Here is a 17928-nt window from a genome sequence, read left to right as displayed (position 1 = left end):
ATATTTTCAACCATGAGCAGTGGTGCTAATTGAAGTCAACCATTTCTGGTCTAATCTAATGCTGCAGTCAGCTGTTATTCTTAAGCTTTCCACATTGCTCTTTAATAATTTGGTTCATCGATTTCCTTGCTTTGACCAAATTTCAGTCATTTGGCATGTTTAGTTAAGTTTTCTTTTTTTCAAAATTTTTCAAAAAAGTTTTCAACTTCAAACCATACATCTTTCAATCTCACAAAAATTTTCTATTTCAACTTTTCATCCAATCATTTGTCTAGATTTCTGTGAAAAGTCCAAAGCACAAATACCAAACCGAAAATACCCTTAAAATCAAACAACTTTTCAACTCTCCCCATCTACTTTCACAAACCCCAATACAAAACATATTTTAAAAAAATAGTCAAATTTCCCTATGTATGTACCTTCACAAAACCAATTAACAAACACAGCTCAAAATTAAAAAAAAAAAAAAAAAAAAAAAAAAAAAAAAAAAATTCTTAAAAATTCTTCAACCAAACATGCCCATTGTTTTCATAGGACTGAGTCACTTGGCTACCACTCACACAAACATGCTTACATCTTTGGAATATGAACCTAATTTGTCACTTTATAATTCCTTGATTGTTTGCCATCTAAAATGGTGGACAGAAACCAAGTTTTTTTTTTTAAAAAAATTTTTATTCAACATGCAAGATTTTTATGCTACTACATGAATTTATTCAAGCTAAAATGTTTATTTGCTGGTGTATTTCTTGTTACTCTTATGCCTGTATCGTTCCGTATGTTTTGGAGCTCTTTTAGGTTGCAACACTTTGTCTTCTGATCAGTTCTATACTTGACACCCAGATGTGGAGCTGGTTGATGCTGTTTCAAGTGGCTCTGCTGATGTTGTGCGTTTTCTTACAGTTATGGCAATATGTAATACAGTTATACCAATGAAGAGGTGAGCGTAGCTTCTTTTATGGGTTAATTTCTTGCTAGGACTCTGAAATATACCCTAGAATCAAAGCCATTTTTTATAAGTGGCATCACTGAATTTTATTAAAAAGGGGTGGAAAGGGCACTGAAAGTATATTGGTGGTATGCATAGGAAAACCACCTGCTAAGGATAGGAATGTGAAGAAGAATTCAGAAAATCTACGAAGGAAACACCAATTGATCGACATACGGCACCACCTCTATAGATTTTCCTTATGATCTTCCTTATATCTGTGGAGCATGTTAATTACCGGATGCAATTTTGATCCTTGAGATCTCCCCTCATAAAAAATGACAAAAGGTTGAGAAATGAACAGACTTAACTCCACTTTTCAATTTTGCACTAGGTTGAGAAATGAACAGACTAACCCAGTACCAGTACATTTCAGCCACTGATGCTTCCCTACTACAAGATATTCTGAACGGTTCTGGGTAGGATTCATTTAGGGCTTGATCTCCGCTCCACATATGGTCCTATAAACAATTCCAGATCCATCTTCCAACTCATATCTAATTAGCCTGAAAAACTTACACTATCCACAAAAATGGATTTTCCACAACCCCCCCCCCCCCCCCCCCCCCCCCGGTCCAAATGTCCCATAGAACACATTAGAGCACCATTCACCCCATATATTCCCATAATCTCAACCACTGATTGTCACATAGTCCCCCTTTACTGTAGATACGTTGCAACCAACCCAATAATTCACGTTTAAACAAAATTGAATTTCTTTCCCCATTAAAGGCACTGGAGGACATGTTGTTTGGCCAATTAACTGCGTGGTGTTGGGTCGCACAATCTAATCCACCCTGCAAGTAAGTCCCTTTCTAGCATCTCATAATCTCAACCACTGATGGCCACAAAGTCCCCTTTACTTTAGATACGTTGCAACCAACCCAATAATTCATGTTTAAATATAATCGAATTTCTATCCCTATTCCCCTAAAGGCACTGGAGCACATGTTGTTTGGCCAATTAACTGCGTGGTGTTGGGTCACTCAATCTACTCCACCCCGCAAGTAAGTCCCTTTGTAGCTTCTCAATTCTCTTTAGAGGGACTGCGAGTGTGATTTCAATCAGCTCACAACAATTCACCTCTTATAGAAACAAGTCAGAAGATGATGAAGAGCTGAAATTACCACCTTGGTCTAACTGCCCTATGCCACCTCCTAATACTGACTTATGAGTGTTGTATTGATTCTCCTTCCCCCAACTTCAAATCCCCGTGTAAAACCCTGTACTTCTCCCTAGTATCACCCTTGGAATTTAGATTCCCCTCTGATGGTACCTGGAGCTTCAGAAATACAAAAGTTCATCCTCAGCATAACCCTTGGAAATTCCATCTTCAGTGGTCTTATCGGCCTTCTCTTGCACAACCCACAGCCTTCCTCCATCATTTCAGCACTGGTCACTTGTTGCACAATTCCCATTTCCACCTGTACTTCACGTCAGCTCGATGCACTCCCCAAAACCAACTCAAAAAATGATCATTCCTCTATTTCATGATCAATAAAATTTTTGTTTATCGATATAAAAAATTGATCATCCCTGTATTTCATGATCAATAAAATTTTGTTTATCGATATAAAAAAAATGATCATCCTCCTCTATATTATCATTATCGGCGACCTCTGATCCTGAAGGAGAGACATCATCATCTTTTCCCAATACTCCCTCCACCAAGCTTCTCGACATTGATGGTTCATTGGATGAACTGGAAACCCATCTTCAGTGGTCTTATCGGCCCTCTCTCGCACAATTCACTGCCTTCAAAGAAAAAAAAAAAAAAAAAAAAACTAACTCATTTTGATCATCCCTCTCTAAATGCTCCTTAACAACACCATCATCTTTGCCCGATAGTACCTTCAACCCATGTTTCCTCAGATTAACTCGAGACATGGCCAAAACTGGCGAGGGGGTTCCTAGAGTCTTCTACCTCACTTGTTGTTCTCAATGGTGTCCAAAGCCAGAGAACCACATCTTTGCAATGCCATGAATCCGTTTGATAAATTTGGTAAAAGCATCTTGAATGAAAATGAGATGGCCCTGCATCAATATTCCTTAATGACACATGCCCAAATTATTACGAGCTTGGCCCTTAACTTAAGGGCATGTTTGGTAAGTGAAAAACTCTCATTTTTAGAATTATTGAAAAATATTTTGAGATTTGTTTTGTATTGGGCTTCGTGAAAGTGGGTAGGTAGAATTAAAAGTTGTTTGAATGAAAATTTTGACATGTTTTTTTCTTAATTTTTTTTTTTTTTTTTTTTTGACATGATTTGGATTTTGTGAAAGTTATTTCATACAATGAAACATGGATAAAAATTTTTTGAAATGTATTAGTATTGGGTTATATGAAATTGTTTTGGTTTGTGTCACAAAAATCGAGGCAAATGATTAGATGAAAAGAATACTTCAGAGATGAAAGTTTCTTTGGAGTTCAAAAGATGTTTAGACTGAAAGAGAACTGTTTCTGAAAATTTGTGAAATTTTTCTTAAACCAAACCACTGGAAGTGGGTGGGGCCTTTTCAGAAAGCCATGGCAAGCTTCTTTCCTGTTTGGCTTATGAGAGTCCACCCTGGATTTAAGTTGCCTGCATGTATCTCATAATTTGAAATCTGTCATACCTGTTTTCTGTTGCCTATAGCAAAACTGGAGATATCTTGTACAAGGCTCAGTCTCAGGATGAGGATGCTCTTGTTCGTGCTGCTGCTCAGTTGCATCTGGTTTTTTTCAATAAGAATGCAAATATTCTCGGTAAACGCCTTTCACTTTTGGCTGTGATAGAAAGCACAGTTCTGATAGTGGTGATGATGATGTTGTCCAAATTAATGTATTGCAGAGATCACATTTAATGCTTCAACAATTCAATATGAAGTCTTGGAGACTCTTGAGTTCACTTCTGATAGGAAGAAAATGTCAGTCATTGTGAAAGATTGCCAGAATGGAAGGATCCACCTTTTCTCAAAAGGAGCAGATGAAGCTATTCTGCCTGATGCATGTTCTGGTAACCCCATCTATTGGCGCTTTTTATTTGCTTTGAGAAGGAATTTAGAAAAGCATTATAAGATGTGTAGTTAGAAAGTTCCTTCCAAAATCATGTTCAATACAGGAAACAGAATTTACTTAATTTAATGGATCACCACATTTGGTTGGCAAAGTTTGTATTCTTATGTGGGATTAAAACCATCAAACCTGTAATGCCTCTCTCTCTGCTCTTGAATTTGACACTCTTTTACATCTGATGCTAATTATATCTAAGTAAATCACCTCTGTGATTGGGTTCCAAAATTTGTGGCGAGCAGCAATTTTGCTGGTGTTTATTCTTCCCAGGAAGGGGAATGTACAACTCATTATAACTCAAAAGTATGGTGCAGTCTCTATGTGTGTTCCAGGTTTTCTACACGTTTGGAACTTTAATGCTGTTGCTTGGGCATTGCAGTTGCAAGCCCCTGCACATGTGCTGCTTTGGACAGTATTGTAGTTTGCTACCATAATCTGATTGCATGTATGTTTCATTTCTTGCTGGAGGTGGACCATTGTGCTTTCTGAAAACACGCCCACGCCAAAAACCATCTATGCCCCGGGACCACTTCATGTCTCCTTCCATTTCAGCCCCAATTTCGTGTGTTCTCCCAGGAACCACCTCTTGCATTCCAGCCGTATTTTTTGGTGTCTCCTCGCTTGGTGCTCTGCCTCCCTTCACACACGTTCCACCTCGCACTTGCCCCCTTCGAACATCACTGATTCCTGCCCCTTTGTTCAGCACTATAAGGGTAAAACTGGAATATTAAACCTGATGTGGCTTAACAATGTAAGTGTCATGTGTATCCTTGTTACAACCAGCTGCATTATGAATCTTTTTAAGTGCAAAATATCAGGAATTATCAATTTACGCAAGTACTATAATCCACTTCATAATTAAGTGCTTAACTCATTTTATCTATTACCTATAAAAAAAAAGTGCTTAACTCATTTTTGGTTAAACAATTTATTCACTTAAGCAACTTAAACAATTTATTCCTGCTTTCTGAAAACATGCCCACACCAAAAACTGTCTATGCCCTGGGACCCCTTCACGTCTCCTTCCATTTCAGCCCCAATTTCGTGTGCTCTTCCAGGGACCACCTCTTGCATTCCAGCCGTATTTTTTTGTGTCTCCTCGCTTGGTGTTCTGCCTCCCTTCACACATGTTCCACCTTGCACCTGCCCCTTTTGGCATCACCGATTCCTGCCCCTTTAGGACCACAACATTCTTTTCTCCATTCTTCCAAAAATGCCCTACAATAAATAATATTAAGTGTTCAGCACTATAAGGTAAAACTGGAATATTAAACCTGATGTGGCTTAACAATGTAAGTGTCATGGGTATCTTTGTTACAACCAGCTGCATTATGAATATTTTTAAGTGCAAAATATTAGGAATTATCAATTTACTCAAGTACTATAATCTACTGCATAATTAAGTGCTTAACTCATTTTTGGTTAAATAATTATTCGCTAAGTAACTTAATCATGCAATTATAACACTTTATCACTAACCAAATGAGTGTCGTTATGAGCAACATTATATCAAAACCTTAGAATGCTTTTGTGAAGGTAAGACAAATCTTAGATTCGGTTCTAAATTGCCAATGAATGTTTGGATAGTAGAATTGAGGCAGGAAAACTTGAGATTCTTTGCCAATTAGATATGGAGAATGCATATGATCAGGTTACCTGGGACTTTTTGTGTTACTTACTTGGGAGGTGTGGTTTTTGGGAAAGATGGATTTCATGGATTAGACATTGTATTTCAACCGTTTGTTTTTCGGTTTTGGTGAATGGTGCACCAGAGGGATTTTTTAATAGTTGTCGGGGATTAAGACAAGGGGATCCTCTTTGCCCTTTTTTGTTTGTCATTGTGATGGATGCACTCAGTCGCATGTTCAGTGCTGCTGTTGATGGAGGTCTAATTTCTGGTTTTTCTGTGGGAGGTGTTAATATTTCTCATCTTCTCTTTGCTGATGATACTTTACTTTTTTGTGAGCGGAACCGTGGTCATATTCAATATTTGAGGGCTCTTTTGCTTTGTTTTGAAGCTGTTGTGGGCCTGAAGGTGAGTCTTTCGAAGCTTGAAATGGTTCCTGTGGGTAAAGTGTTTAATGTTCAAGGCTTGGCAAAGATCCTTGGCTGTAAGGTATTATCGCTGCCCATGAAATATCTTGGTCTTCCATTGGGGTTGCTTTCAAGAAGAATTCTATTTGGGAAGGTGTGTTTGAAAAGGTTGATAGAAGGTTGGCGGGATGGAAAATAATTTATTTGTTAAAGGGTGGTAGATTAAATCTTATCAAAAGCACTTTATCTAACCTCCCTACATTCTTTTTGTCTTTATTTCCGCTACCTACAGGTGTGGCATCTCGTATTGAGAAAGTTTTTCATAGTTTCCTTTGGGGAGGTATTGGGGAGGAAGCCAAGTTTCATCTTGTTGGTTGGGATTAAGTATGTTCCCCAGTAACTTGTGATGGTTTGGGGGTGCGCAACTTGAGGACCTTCAATAAAACACTTTTGAGGGAATGGTTGTGGAGATATGATCGGGAAAGGGAAGGTTTGTGGAGAGTTGTTATATATTCAAAACATGGGAACTTGAGGGGGTTGGTGTTCTAATGAAGTTAGGGGTGCATATGGTGTGGGATTGTGGAAATATAGTTGTTCTAGATGGGAGATGGGAGAAATTCTTAACTTTTTCAGATTTGTGGTTGGAATGGTCATGTTGTTTACTTTTGGCATGGTACACGGGCTCTTAAGCATGTTTTTCCTTCTCTTTACCAGATTTCTAGTGATAAAGAGGCTGTGGTGGCTGACTTGTTGGTGTGTTCTAATGGTTCTTTCCATTGGAATGTCAGTGTTTTTAGAGCGGTTCATGATTGGGAACTGGGAATGTTTGCCAACTTTTTGACTCTTTGTATGTTGTGTCGTTTGGTAATGTGATGGAGGATAGGATGATTGGATTCCTATTGGGAGTAATAGGCTCTCGATGCGCTTCTATTACAAGGCTCTCTTGGGATTCTCTAATGATTATTGTTTTCCTTGGAAGGCTATTTGGAAGGGTAAGGTCCCTCGTAAGTTTGATTACTTTGTATGGACCGCATCTCTTGGGAGATTTCTCACCACTGATAATTTGAGGAAATGTGGTCTCATCATTATGGATTGGTGTTTCTTGTGTAAGAAAAAGGGGGAATCCGTGGATCATTTCTTGTTACATTGTGAGGTGGCTCGGTTCTTGTGGAATGAGATCTTTAACCAGACTGGTGTGGCATGGGTGATGCCTAGAAGAGTTATGGATATTCTTAAGTGCTGGACAGGTATTAGGGGAATGCTCACATGGCTGTTGTGTAGAAAATGATTCCCCTTTGTATTATGTGGTAATTGTGGATGTAGAGAAATAAGAGGTGTTTTGAAGACCAGGAGTGTTCTTTGGATGAGCTGAAGAGATCTTTAATAATACTTAATTTTCTTCGGTCATTATTTGTAACGAGGACAGTTTTCATGATTTGATTGTATCCCTCACTAGTGCTTAGTGGTACTTAGGCATTTTTTGTGTATATCCCTGTATACTTGGACTATGCCTCTTCTTATTAATAAGTCGTACTTGTAAAAAAAAAAAATGTCATGCCATAGACTTTGATGACCCCTAGTTTATTTCAGGGCAGAAAACCAGGGTGTTCATCGAAGCTGTGGAACAGTATACTCAATTGGGGCTGCGCACTCTGTGTTTGGCTTGCCGTGAGTTAAACGAAGATGAATATCGAGAATGGTCTTTTTTGTTTAAAGAAGCTAGTAGCAACTTAGTTGATAGGGAGGTAAATTTTCCATCTCAATACGGTAGTTTATGCGTGTGTAGATTAATATATGTGTATGTATATAAGTGTGGCTGTATATATATTGAAAGATTTTGATTATATCAACACATGTTTCCTTTAATCTGAGCATTTTGCAGTGGAGAATTGCGGAGGTCTGCCAAATGTTAGAACACGATTTGGAAATTCTTGGAGTTACTGCAATAGAAGACCGTCTACAGGTGAATCTTTTCTACTCATTGTCCACTGCAACCATAAAAGAAAGGAAAAAGAGGAAAAATCCACTTTTTTGCAAAATGTTCACTTAATTGTTTTTTAAACACTGACGATTTTTATTTATTTATTTTTCAGGATGGTGTACCAGAAACAATAGAAACATTAAGAAAAGCAGGAATAAACTTTTGGATGCTAACTGGTGACAAGCAGAATACTGCAATACAGATTGCTCTCTCATGCAATTTTATTTCCCCAGGTAGTTTCAGTCATGTTTGCTTGTTTAATGTCTTTGGCATTATCTCTTTCTTCTAACAACGTTGGAGTTGTTTCCTTGTTTGTTTTTCTTGATAAATCAAAACTGTATTGATAATCAAAATGGTGGTCTTCATGCACTACTAATCCTGTCTTTTGTTTTTGCCTGAAAGAGCCAAAAGGTCAGCTTCTGTCAATTGATGGCAAAACTGAAGCTGAAGTTCATAGAAGCTTAGAGAGAGTTTTACTTACGATGAGGATAACAATGTCAGAACCTAAGGTATAGCTTATATGCTCCATCAATCACAAATTTAATTTTATGTCACAAGTTTTTTCCTTCCACATTCTGGGAGCTAATTTATTAAAAACTGAAGTAATTCGAAATAATTAATGTATGTTTCTGTATTCTTCTAATTGATTGCTGTATGATCTTGATCTAGATCTAATAAACATGTGAATCCTAAAATAATGAATGAAATTGAGTCCATGGTATTTGTGTGTAAAGCTCTGATGTCTTCTTAGCAGTGTTGTACTTCATTCTTTTCTCATCTTTGATAAGTTTTTGTTTTTACATTTTATTTTTGGGCGATGAAATTGTTTCGGCCAACATCAGCATATTGAAGATAAATATAGCTGTTGGATGGAAGCAATCTAAATATTGTCTGAGTTGTGATAAGTGTCATTAATTCGTGTGAAAATCTCGGTGGTTCACTTTTGGTTGGCCTTTTGATTAAGGTTTCACTTATTGTTGTTTTCAATCTACATCCTTAACAAAGGGAGTTGAGAGTATTTGGAATCTTACGCATCTAAGCTGGTGTTTCATTTTCCTTTTTCCAAAGAAAGATGCGAGTGTTGGAAAAGTACATACAAAATTACATTTGCGATGCACTCTTGAAATCTTTCTATTCCATGAACAACATCGAATATCAAAATGTAAGAGTTCCAAGGGGAAGGCATTCTGTACTGTTTCGGTACTTATGGTTTTTCCATTCTATGTGTGATTCCATCAAACTCTGCTCCCTCTATTTATACCATTCCTTGATGCAACTATATTGGGTGGGTTATTGTTTTTAGTCATCTTCCTGTGTCAATCTGTTTTTTCGTGCAATAGTGAAGTCTGGGTATTCTTGAGAATACTCTCTTTTTGTGTCCTGGGGTGTTTGATTTTGTTCTTTTCCTTTTAGTGGAGGCCTTTTAGTGTACTTTTCCAATAATTCCTTTGCTCCAGCTTCAGAGGATCATCTTTGCACGAGTTCTTATATTATCTACATGGAGGAGGGCAGATGATAGTTTCTATGTGGTAGAAATCTAATTTAGCCTGGTGGTGATGAATTTTGTCTGCTGCATTTCTATGGGTAATTCTAGAGGAAAAGTTATTCTTGGCATTAACTTTCAGCAAGCAGTGCCTTGTTTAGATAATTCTTTTCTCATAATTTTATCTCTTTGCTAGTCAATCCATTAAAAGTTATACAAATCTGTTGTTTCATCTTTGCCTATATTATTTTTAACAGGATGTGGCATTTGTTATTGACGGCTGGGCTCTTGAAATTGCGCTGAAATATTATCGGAATGCTTTTACAGAGTTGGCAATATTGACAAGGACTGCTATTTGTTGTCGTGTGACGCCATCACAAAAAGCACAGGTTGGCTTGTCAACCTTGCTGTTTGTTATATTTGTACTCATTTTCATCCTATCTACTTTGGCTTGCTAGGTTCGGTTTGTCTCTTTGGGTTCTCATTTATTTGACGATTATCTTTATTTGATTTTGTTCTTTCTTCTTGCTTGGATAATTCTTCTTTTTTTCTTCTCCCTACTAGTGAGGCTTGCCATTGAAATGAATTATGAACTAAGGCGGTTGAAGGGCTTATATTCATTTTAAAATCCAAGGACAGGAATCCTCAGCTCTAATTCTTGACCTAGAAGAACAAACCCCTACAGATACAAATTCTACATATGCTGCAAAATATTCCAATCTAATACAGCATTCAACAGCTAGAATTGATGGTAGACCATGTCTAGTAACAATGAGCATAACCTAAAGCATAGATGAAGAATGAAGTTAATTGTAGACCACTTGATTGTGGTCAAAATCCCTTTTCTGCTGTTTAGGCACTAACGTTGCCTTGTGGTCATCACTAGTGTTATGAATTCTGAAGTGAAGAAAAAGTATGGAAGGTTTTTTATGTTATTTTTGTTTTAAATTGTGGATGTGCGACTTTGAAGATGGTGGAACTTTACATTGTGAGTTTGCTAGCATCTGATGGAACATGATCTTTTGGCCTCTTTTGGGGTATTTTGGGTGATGCCTTCTCAGGTGGTGTAATTCCTAACATCTGCCGTTGCGTGTTAGTTACTAAGTTGACAAATCACTTAGTTACTAAGTTGAATTTTCGAAATACCAGAATTGAGTTGGTATTTTCGGAAATCTGGTATTTCAGATCTAAGTTGGTATTTGTCGCTAGATCAAAGATCACCAGTGTCACTGTCGTTTTCTATGCATCCCAACGGCTCCTCTCGTCGTCGTCGCTTGTAGGAGTTTGCCACCAGAAGGACTGGGTATCGTCGGCAACGTTGAAAGGCTTGGAGTGTTTGGTTGCAGGTGTAAGCTATTCAACCTTGAGTGCAGCTGCCCCCAACCCAGAGTAAGATCATGCTCCGATTCGAAATAAAGTCTGTTAGGTAATGAGGATAAACTAATACCTAGATCCCTTATTCTCGTTTAGGATAAGATAATCCAGGTTTAAGGATAGTTTGAAGCCAGTACTGTATAAACCCGATACAGGCCAAGTCAGCCCCAATTTCGGCCGATTTAGTACCGATACAGGCCGATACATGATGGTTCCGAGCTGATAAGTGACTATTTTTCTATCCATATTTCATCTTCTGTGTGAATTTTCTATCTCCAAGTTGAATTGTGATATTTTTCTGCATCTATGGCAACTAAATTTGAGTCACAGTCTCTTGCACCAAACTTTAATATGCCTATGACTTCAGTGAGATTGGATGGAAAGAAGTACATGTTGTGGTCAAAATCTATTGCAATATTTTTGAATGGCAAAGGACTTTCTAACCACCTGGTTGATCCAAGACCTGACTCAAGTAGTTTTACATTTGCTCAATGGGAACAAGAGGTCAAATATTGTCCTTAATGTTGACCAGTATTGAGCCTAATATTTGCTCCAGTTTGATACATTTTGACATTACTCAAGAGGTGTGGGGGCATCTCAAGCAGATGCATTTGGGTGTTGGGAACATAACCTATATTTATGAGTTATGTAAGCAGTTTTTCGGGTATTATTCTCAAGTGATGAGCATATGTGAAGAACTCAAGATGTATCAACCTATCACTTCTGATGTTTCACGTATGCAACAACAATGTGAAGAGTTTAATGTTGTTCGGTTTCTTGTTAGTTTAAAACCTAAATATGAGTTTGTGTTCTCAAGTTTTGGCTAGTTCATAGCTTCCCTCGTTTCTTGAAGTGTTCTCCCGACTTCAACGTGCCACATTAGTTGGACATAGATCTCAGTTCTCGTTTGATCAGATTAGTGAGATATCCTCTTTGGTTGCCTCATATGTTGCTCCTGGTGGGCGTGGAGGCCGGGGTGGTAGAGGTGCACGTGGGGGACGTGATGTCAAAAGTAATTGCACTCGAGGTTGAGAATCACGTAAGTGCACCCATTGTGGTCGCACTAACTACTCGGTGGACTATTGTTGGGATCTACATGGTAGATCATCTGGGTCTGCTAATCAGGACATTTGCCAAGATGCTACATCACAGTCAACGAGCTCTAACCTGGCTCCAGATATGATTAGCATATTGAAGGATAAGTATGATCAGCTTTTGGGTCGTACACGGGCTTCATCTTCCACAGCTACTCTTGCCAACTTAGGTATAGCATCCGCATGTCTTGTCTCATCCACTCAAGACCCATGGATTATTTATTTAGGAGCTAATGAGCATTTGATCAGTTTGTCTTCTGCCTTATCTAAGTTAGATACTGCAACATCTCAAAGTGTCACTCTTGCTAATCGTTCTCTTGCTTAAGTTACTGGCATTGGATCCACTAAGCTCATTGACTCTATATCATTGTCATCTGTTCTATATGCATAGTTTTCCCTTTAGTTTACTGTCCATTAATAAGATTACTCAAAATCTCCAATGTTCAGTGACTTTTTATCCTTTTCAGGACCCCAAGTCGGGGGGGGGGGGGGAAGATTGGTATGGGGCATGAAGCTAGCAGTCTGTATTATCTTGATGTTCAACAGTCACCCACTCATCGTGAAGCATGGGGACCTTTCATTGTGAAGCATGTCAACTTAGTAAACATCATCATGTCTTTTGTACCTCGAATTGATAAACGGGCATCGAGTCCTTTTGAATCGATACACTCTGATATATGATATATGGGGACCAATCATATTAAATCAAACAAGTTTCAGAATTTTGTTCCATTTGTTGATGACTATTCTTGTATGACATGGTTGTTTCTGATGAAAGCACGATTTGAACTTCTTTCCATATTCAAAGTGTTTTGGAAATAAATTAAAACTCAATTTAACGAAAAGGTTCAAGTTTTGCGTCCTGATAATGCTAGAGAATATCAATCTAATGCCATTTTTACTTAAGTAATAAAAGAATTTTTCATCAAACTTCATGTCCTTATAAACCCCAACAGAATGGGGTGGCGGAACGCAAAAATCCTCATTTGTTAGATATGACCCGAGCACTTTTATTGCACATGCATGTTCCTAAACGATTTTGGAGTGATGGTGTTCTTACTGCTTGTCACCGTATTAATCGTATGCCTTCATCAGTTCTTGATGGTTCCTCTCTCTTCTCCATCTTGTTCCCTTCTTCTTCGCCATTTTCTCTCCCTCCCAACATCTTTGGGTGTGTTTGCTATGTTCATAAACTTGGCCCAGGCTTTGATAAGCTTGATCCATGTTCTACCAAGTGTCTCTTCGTTGGTTATTCCTGGACTCAAAAAGGATATCACTGTTATAGTCCTGTTCTTAGGCGCTACCATTACCTACTCTTACACTTTCTCCTTCACACTCACCCAACCTTACCCAACCCTCCTCAGTGCCTTCTCCAGTTCCTTTATAGGTTTACTCGCGTCGCTTGTAGCCGCCGACTCCCATGCCTCCGCCAACCGTGCCTCTATCTTTAGATCCTAAGTTAACTAGTACTTCGGACTCTCCACCTATTGCTCTTCGCAAAGGTACTCGTTCTTATGTTACTCAACATCCGATTAGCCAATTTGTTTCATATCATGTCTTATCTCCTTCAATCTCATGTTTTACTTTTGAACTTTCTGTTCCTAAGACAGTTCAGGATGTTTTATCTGATCCGGGATGGAGAACAACTATGAAAAATGAAATGGATGCCCTTCACTATAACGGGACATGGGATCTTGTTCCACTACCACCTGGCAAACAACACCTGTTGGCTGTAAATGGGTATATACAATCAAATTTCATTCTGATGGTTCTGTTGAACGTGTGAAAGTCTGCTTAGTTGCTAAGGGTTACTCAAACATATGACATTGATTACTAGGAGACCTTCTCCCCAGTTGCCAAAATCTCTTCTGTTCGGGTGTTGATCTCTCTTGTTGCTAATTTAGATTGGCTCTTATTTCAGCTAGATGTTAAAAATGCATTTCTACATGGCGACTTGCATTAAGAAGTTTATATGGAGCAATTACCTGGGTTTGTTGCTCGGGGAGGGGGGGGGGGGGGGGGGGGAGTATCAATGTACTATATGCAAGGTTAAAAAAATTACTTATAAAAAAAAAAAACATTATATGGTTTGAAACAATCTCCTCGAGTATGATTTGGGAGGTTTTCTGATGCTATTTTGGCATTTGGTCTTCATAGATGCCAATCAGACCAGGTATTTCACCTACATAGTGATGCATGTCACATTTTCTTAGTTGTATATGTGGATGATATTGTAATTACTGGAAGTGACTGCTGGAATTGCCAGTAGGGGTGTAAAAAAAAAAAATCTGGTTCGGTTTTAGACCGGTCCTGTCTAGAACCGGTTTCCGTAATGGGAAAATCGACTGGAACCAGTCCGGTTCCGGTTCTAGGCTTTTTAGGCCTAGACCAGACTGGACCGGTTCCATTTAATGTATTTTAAATTATTTTTTGAAATATTATATATAATATTTTTTATATTATATATAATTTTTATATATAATAATATAAATTATAATTATATATAAGATAATATTATTATAATTTATAAAATAAAAGTTTAATCTTAAAAATGAAAAATTAATTAATCATATGTTTTAAACATAAAATATATATATTAATAACATTTTATCATAAATTAATTTAAAAATAAACTAAAATTGTAAAAAAATAAACTGAAATTGATAAATGTACTATATCAATGTACTATATGCAAGGTTAAAAAAATTACTTATAAAAAAAAAAAACATTATATGGTTTGAAACAATCTCCTCGAGTATGATTTGGGAGGTTTTCTGATGCTATTTTGGCATTTGGTCTTCATAGATGCCAATCAGACCAGGTATTTCACCTACATAGTGATGCATGTCACATTTTCTTAGTTGTATATGTGGATGATATTGTAATTACTGGAAGTGACTGCTGGAATTGCCAGTAGGGGTGTAAAAAAAAAAATCTGGTTCGGTTTTAGACCGGTCCTGTCTAGAACCGGTTTCCGTAATGGGAAAATCGACTGGAACCAGTCCGGTTCCGGTTCTAGGCTTTTTAGGCCTAGACCAGACTGGACCGGTTCCATTTAATGTATTTTAAATTATTTTTTGAAATATTATATATAATATTTTTTATATTATATATAATTTTTATATATAATAATATAAATTATAATTATATATAAGATAATATTATTATAATTTATAAAATAAAAGTTTAATCTTAAAAATGAAAAATTAATTAATCATATGTTTTAAACATAAAATATATATATTAATAACATTTTATCATAAATTAATTTAAAAATAAACTAAAATTGTAAAAAAATAAACTGAAATTGATAAATCACATCAATATTCTTTTTATCACTTAAAATCAGTTTAAAATTGAAAAACAAATCCTAAATATCAAAAGATTTGATATTTATAATATACCAGAGTTGTAAATAAGATCACTAAAATATTATTATTTACCAAAAAAGAAAGAAAATACTCAAATATCATTACCAAATTTTTATGGCCTAATAAATTCTCAATATATTCTTTTTGATAAGTACATAATACATTAGTAAATTACCATCGAAGACAGAGAGATGTGAGAGAGGGGTTGCTTTTCAAATGATATCTCTAATGATCATTTAAGTTATTTGAAATTACTTTGAAATCTGGTATGAATCATATGAACAAGCTTTGGAACAATCTCGGATGTATATATCTCATACCATAATCAGACTTTATATATAGCTAGTGATATGTAATATGTGTATATGTATGTGTTAGTTGTTTTTCATGAACTTGGATGCAACTTTTTTTTTATATTTTTGATAAGAGATAACTATTATATATATGAATGAAATAGGCATAGCCCATGTACACAGGAAGTATACAAAAAAACACCTAATTACATTCTACATGCGATAAATTAAAGACAAGAAATCATGGGCATTGCCCCCCTACAATACAATAACGGAAAGCCAAGACAATAAAGTGTGGACCAAAAAATTCTTCAACTCAGCCAATGTGCGTTCCTTATCTTCAAAGCAGCTCGCATTCCTTTTCATTCAAATACACCACATGATGCACAACGGAATCATCTTCCACACCGTTGCCACTTGATGACAACCTTGCATCTTCCTCCAACAACCCAACAGATCCACCACCCTTATAGGCATAACCCAAGCAACATCAACCCTTTGAAAGATCTCATTCCACAAGACTCTTGTTACCTCACAATGTAGTAAGAGATGGTCCACTGATTTTTCATTCTTTTTACACATTTAGCACCAATCCATGACTACACATCCTCTCTTCTTCAAGTTGTCCGTGGTCAAGATCTTCCCAAGGGCGGCACTCCAAACAAAAAAAGCTACTTTAGAAGGCACACGAGACCTCCAAATAGTCTTCCAAGGAAACGGAGAATGATCTTGTGTTGTCAAGATGTTATAATACGCCTTCACTATGCATAACTTGTGATTATTAGACTTCCACTTCAATCTATCTCGCTGTGCTATAGGGGTCCCTGTAGAATATAGTGAGCTGAAAAATTTTGTAACAATAGATAATTCCCAGTCATGAAAATCCCTACAAAGGAGAATGTTCCACTGATACGAGCCATGAGAAAATAACCACACATCCGCCACTGACACCTCCCTGTTAACTGCAATACGATATAGGGCCGGAAAAGCTCTTTCCAAAGCTTGATCTCCACACCACATCCTGCCAAAAACTTCGATTGCCCTTACCAACCACAAAACGGATTTGATTTGCAAAACATGGCCACCCCTTCCTTATAAACTTCCATAAACCAACACCATACCCTCCTCTCACTTCGTTGGAACACCAACCACCCCTAGCGACACCATATCTAGCGTCAATAACTTCCTTCCACAATGATCCATCCTCCAAATGATATCTCCAAAGTCATTTTCCCAATAGAGCTTTATTAAAAGTTCTCAAGTTACACACTCTCAATCCCCCATTCACAACTGAGGCACAAACTGTTTTCCAGCTAACCAGATGAAATTTCTTCTCCTCCCCCATGCCTCGCCATAAGAACGCCCTAAATAGTTTCTCCATCCTATTCACCATCCTTGCAGACATAGGAAACAGAGATAAAAAGTATGTAGGGAGGTTAGTGAGAGTACTCTTAATAAGAGTGAGACGGCCCCCTTTTGATCAATACACCCGTTTCCAACCAGCCAACATTTTCTCTATCTTCTCTACCACCCCATCCCAAATAGCTCTATTCTTAAAAGTTGCTTCCAATGGAAGGCCCAGATATTTCATTGGGAAAGAAGACACCTTACACTCCAGAAGGCTTGCTAAACTGAGAAATATTAGGAACCGTACCGACAGGAACCATCTCAAACTTGCCAAGCTTTACCTTGAGCCGTGATACTACTTCAAAGCAAAGTAACAAAGCTCGTAGAGTATGGATTTGGCTCTTATCCGCTTCGCAAAAGACTAAGGTGTCATCTGCAAAAAGAAGATGTGAGATGATAGTAGGGCCCCCAGAGCCATTGCCCACCTGAAAACCAACTAAAAACCCTCCCCCAACAGCAGCTTGCACCATCCTACTTAGAGCCTCCATAACTATAACAAATACAAATAGAGATAGAGGATCTCCCTGTCTCAGTCCCCGTGAACTATAAAAAAAACCAACAGGTGTGTCGTTGACTAGAACTGATAACCGAGCCGTTGAAATACAATGATGTATCCATGAAATCCACCTAACCCCAAAGCCACACCTCTCAAGCAGGTATAAGAGGAATTCCCAGTTCACATGATCATACACCTTCTCCATGTCAAGCTTGCAAAGAACCCCTGAGCCTCCCTCCCGAAGCCATTGGTCCAAGCACTCATTTGCAATGAGTACTGAATCAAGAATTTGTCTCCCTCGAATAAATGCGTTCTGAGACTTGGAAATAATGTGCTCCAACACCAGGCTAAGTCG

At 37.5% G+C, this 17928-nt stretch overlaps 1 protein-coding gene across 7 annotated transcripts in view; it reads left to right on the top strand.

The window, feature by feature from the left end:
• Positions 1-17928, top strand: part of LOC121250260 (phospholipid-transporting ATPase 2-like) — a 59635-nt gene that overhangs the window by 27593 nt on the left and 14114 nt on the right. For 6 of the 7 annotated variants that reach the window (XR_005937739.1, XM_041149317.1, XM_041149318.1 and 3 more), the window contains 8 exons: positions 844-940; positions 3625-3734; positions 3820-3984; positions 7665-7819; positions 7957-8037; positions 8168-8288; positions 8458-8564; positions 9796-9927. Coding sequence is in view for 6 of the 7 variants with exons in the window: in XM_041149317.1 (XP_041005251.1) it covers positions 844-940; positions 3625-3734; positions 3820-3984; positions 7665-7819; positions 7957-8037; positions 8168-8288; positions 8458-8564; positions 9796-9927 (968 nt within the window). In the remaining variant the exon portion in view is untranslated. The remainder of the gene's footprint in view (positions 1-843; positions 941-3624; positions 3735-3819; positions 3985-7664; positions 7820-7956; positions 8038-8167; positions 8289-8457; positions 8565-9795; positions 9928-17928) is intronic. The other variant, XM_041149320.1, reaches the window with a different exon arrangement.

This window comes from Juglans microcarpa x Juglans regia, chromosome 2D (assembly GCF_004785595.1).
Source record: "Juglans microcarpa x Juglans regia isolate MS1-56 chromosome 2D, Jm3101_v1.0, whole genome shotgun sequence".
In the NCBI taxonomy this organism is placed as follows: domain Eukaryota; kingdom Viridiplantae; phylum Streptophyta; class Magnoliopsida; order Fagales; family Juglandaceae; genus Juglans; species Juglans microcarpa x Juglans regia.
This window is presented reverse-complemented; position numbering and strand designations above follow the sequence as displayed.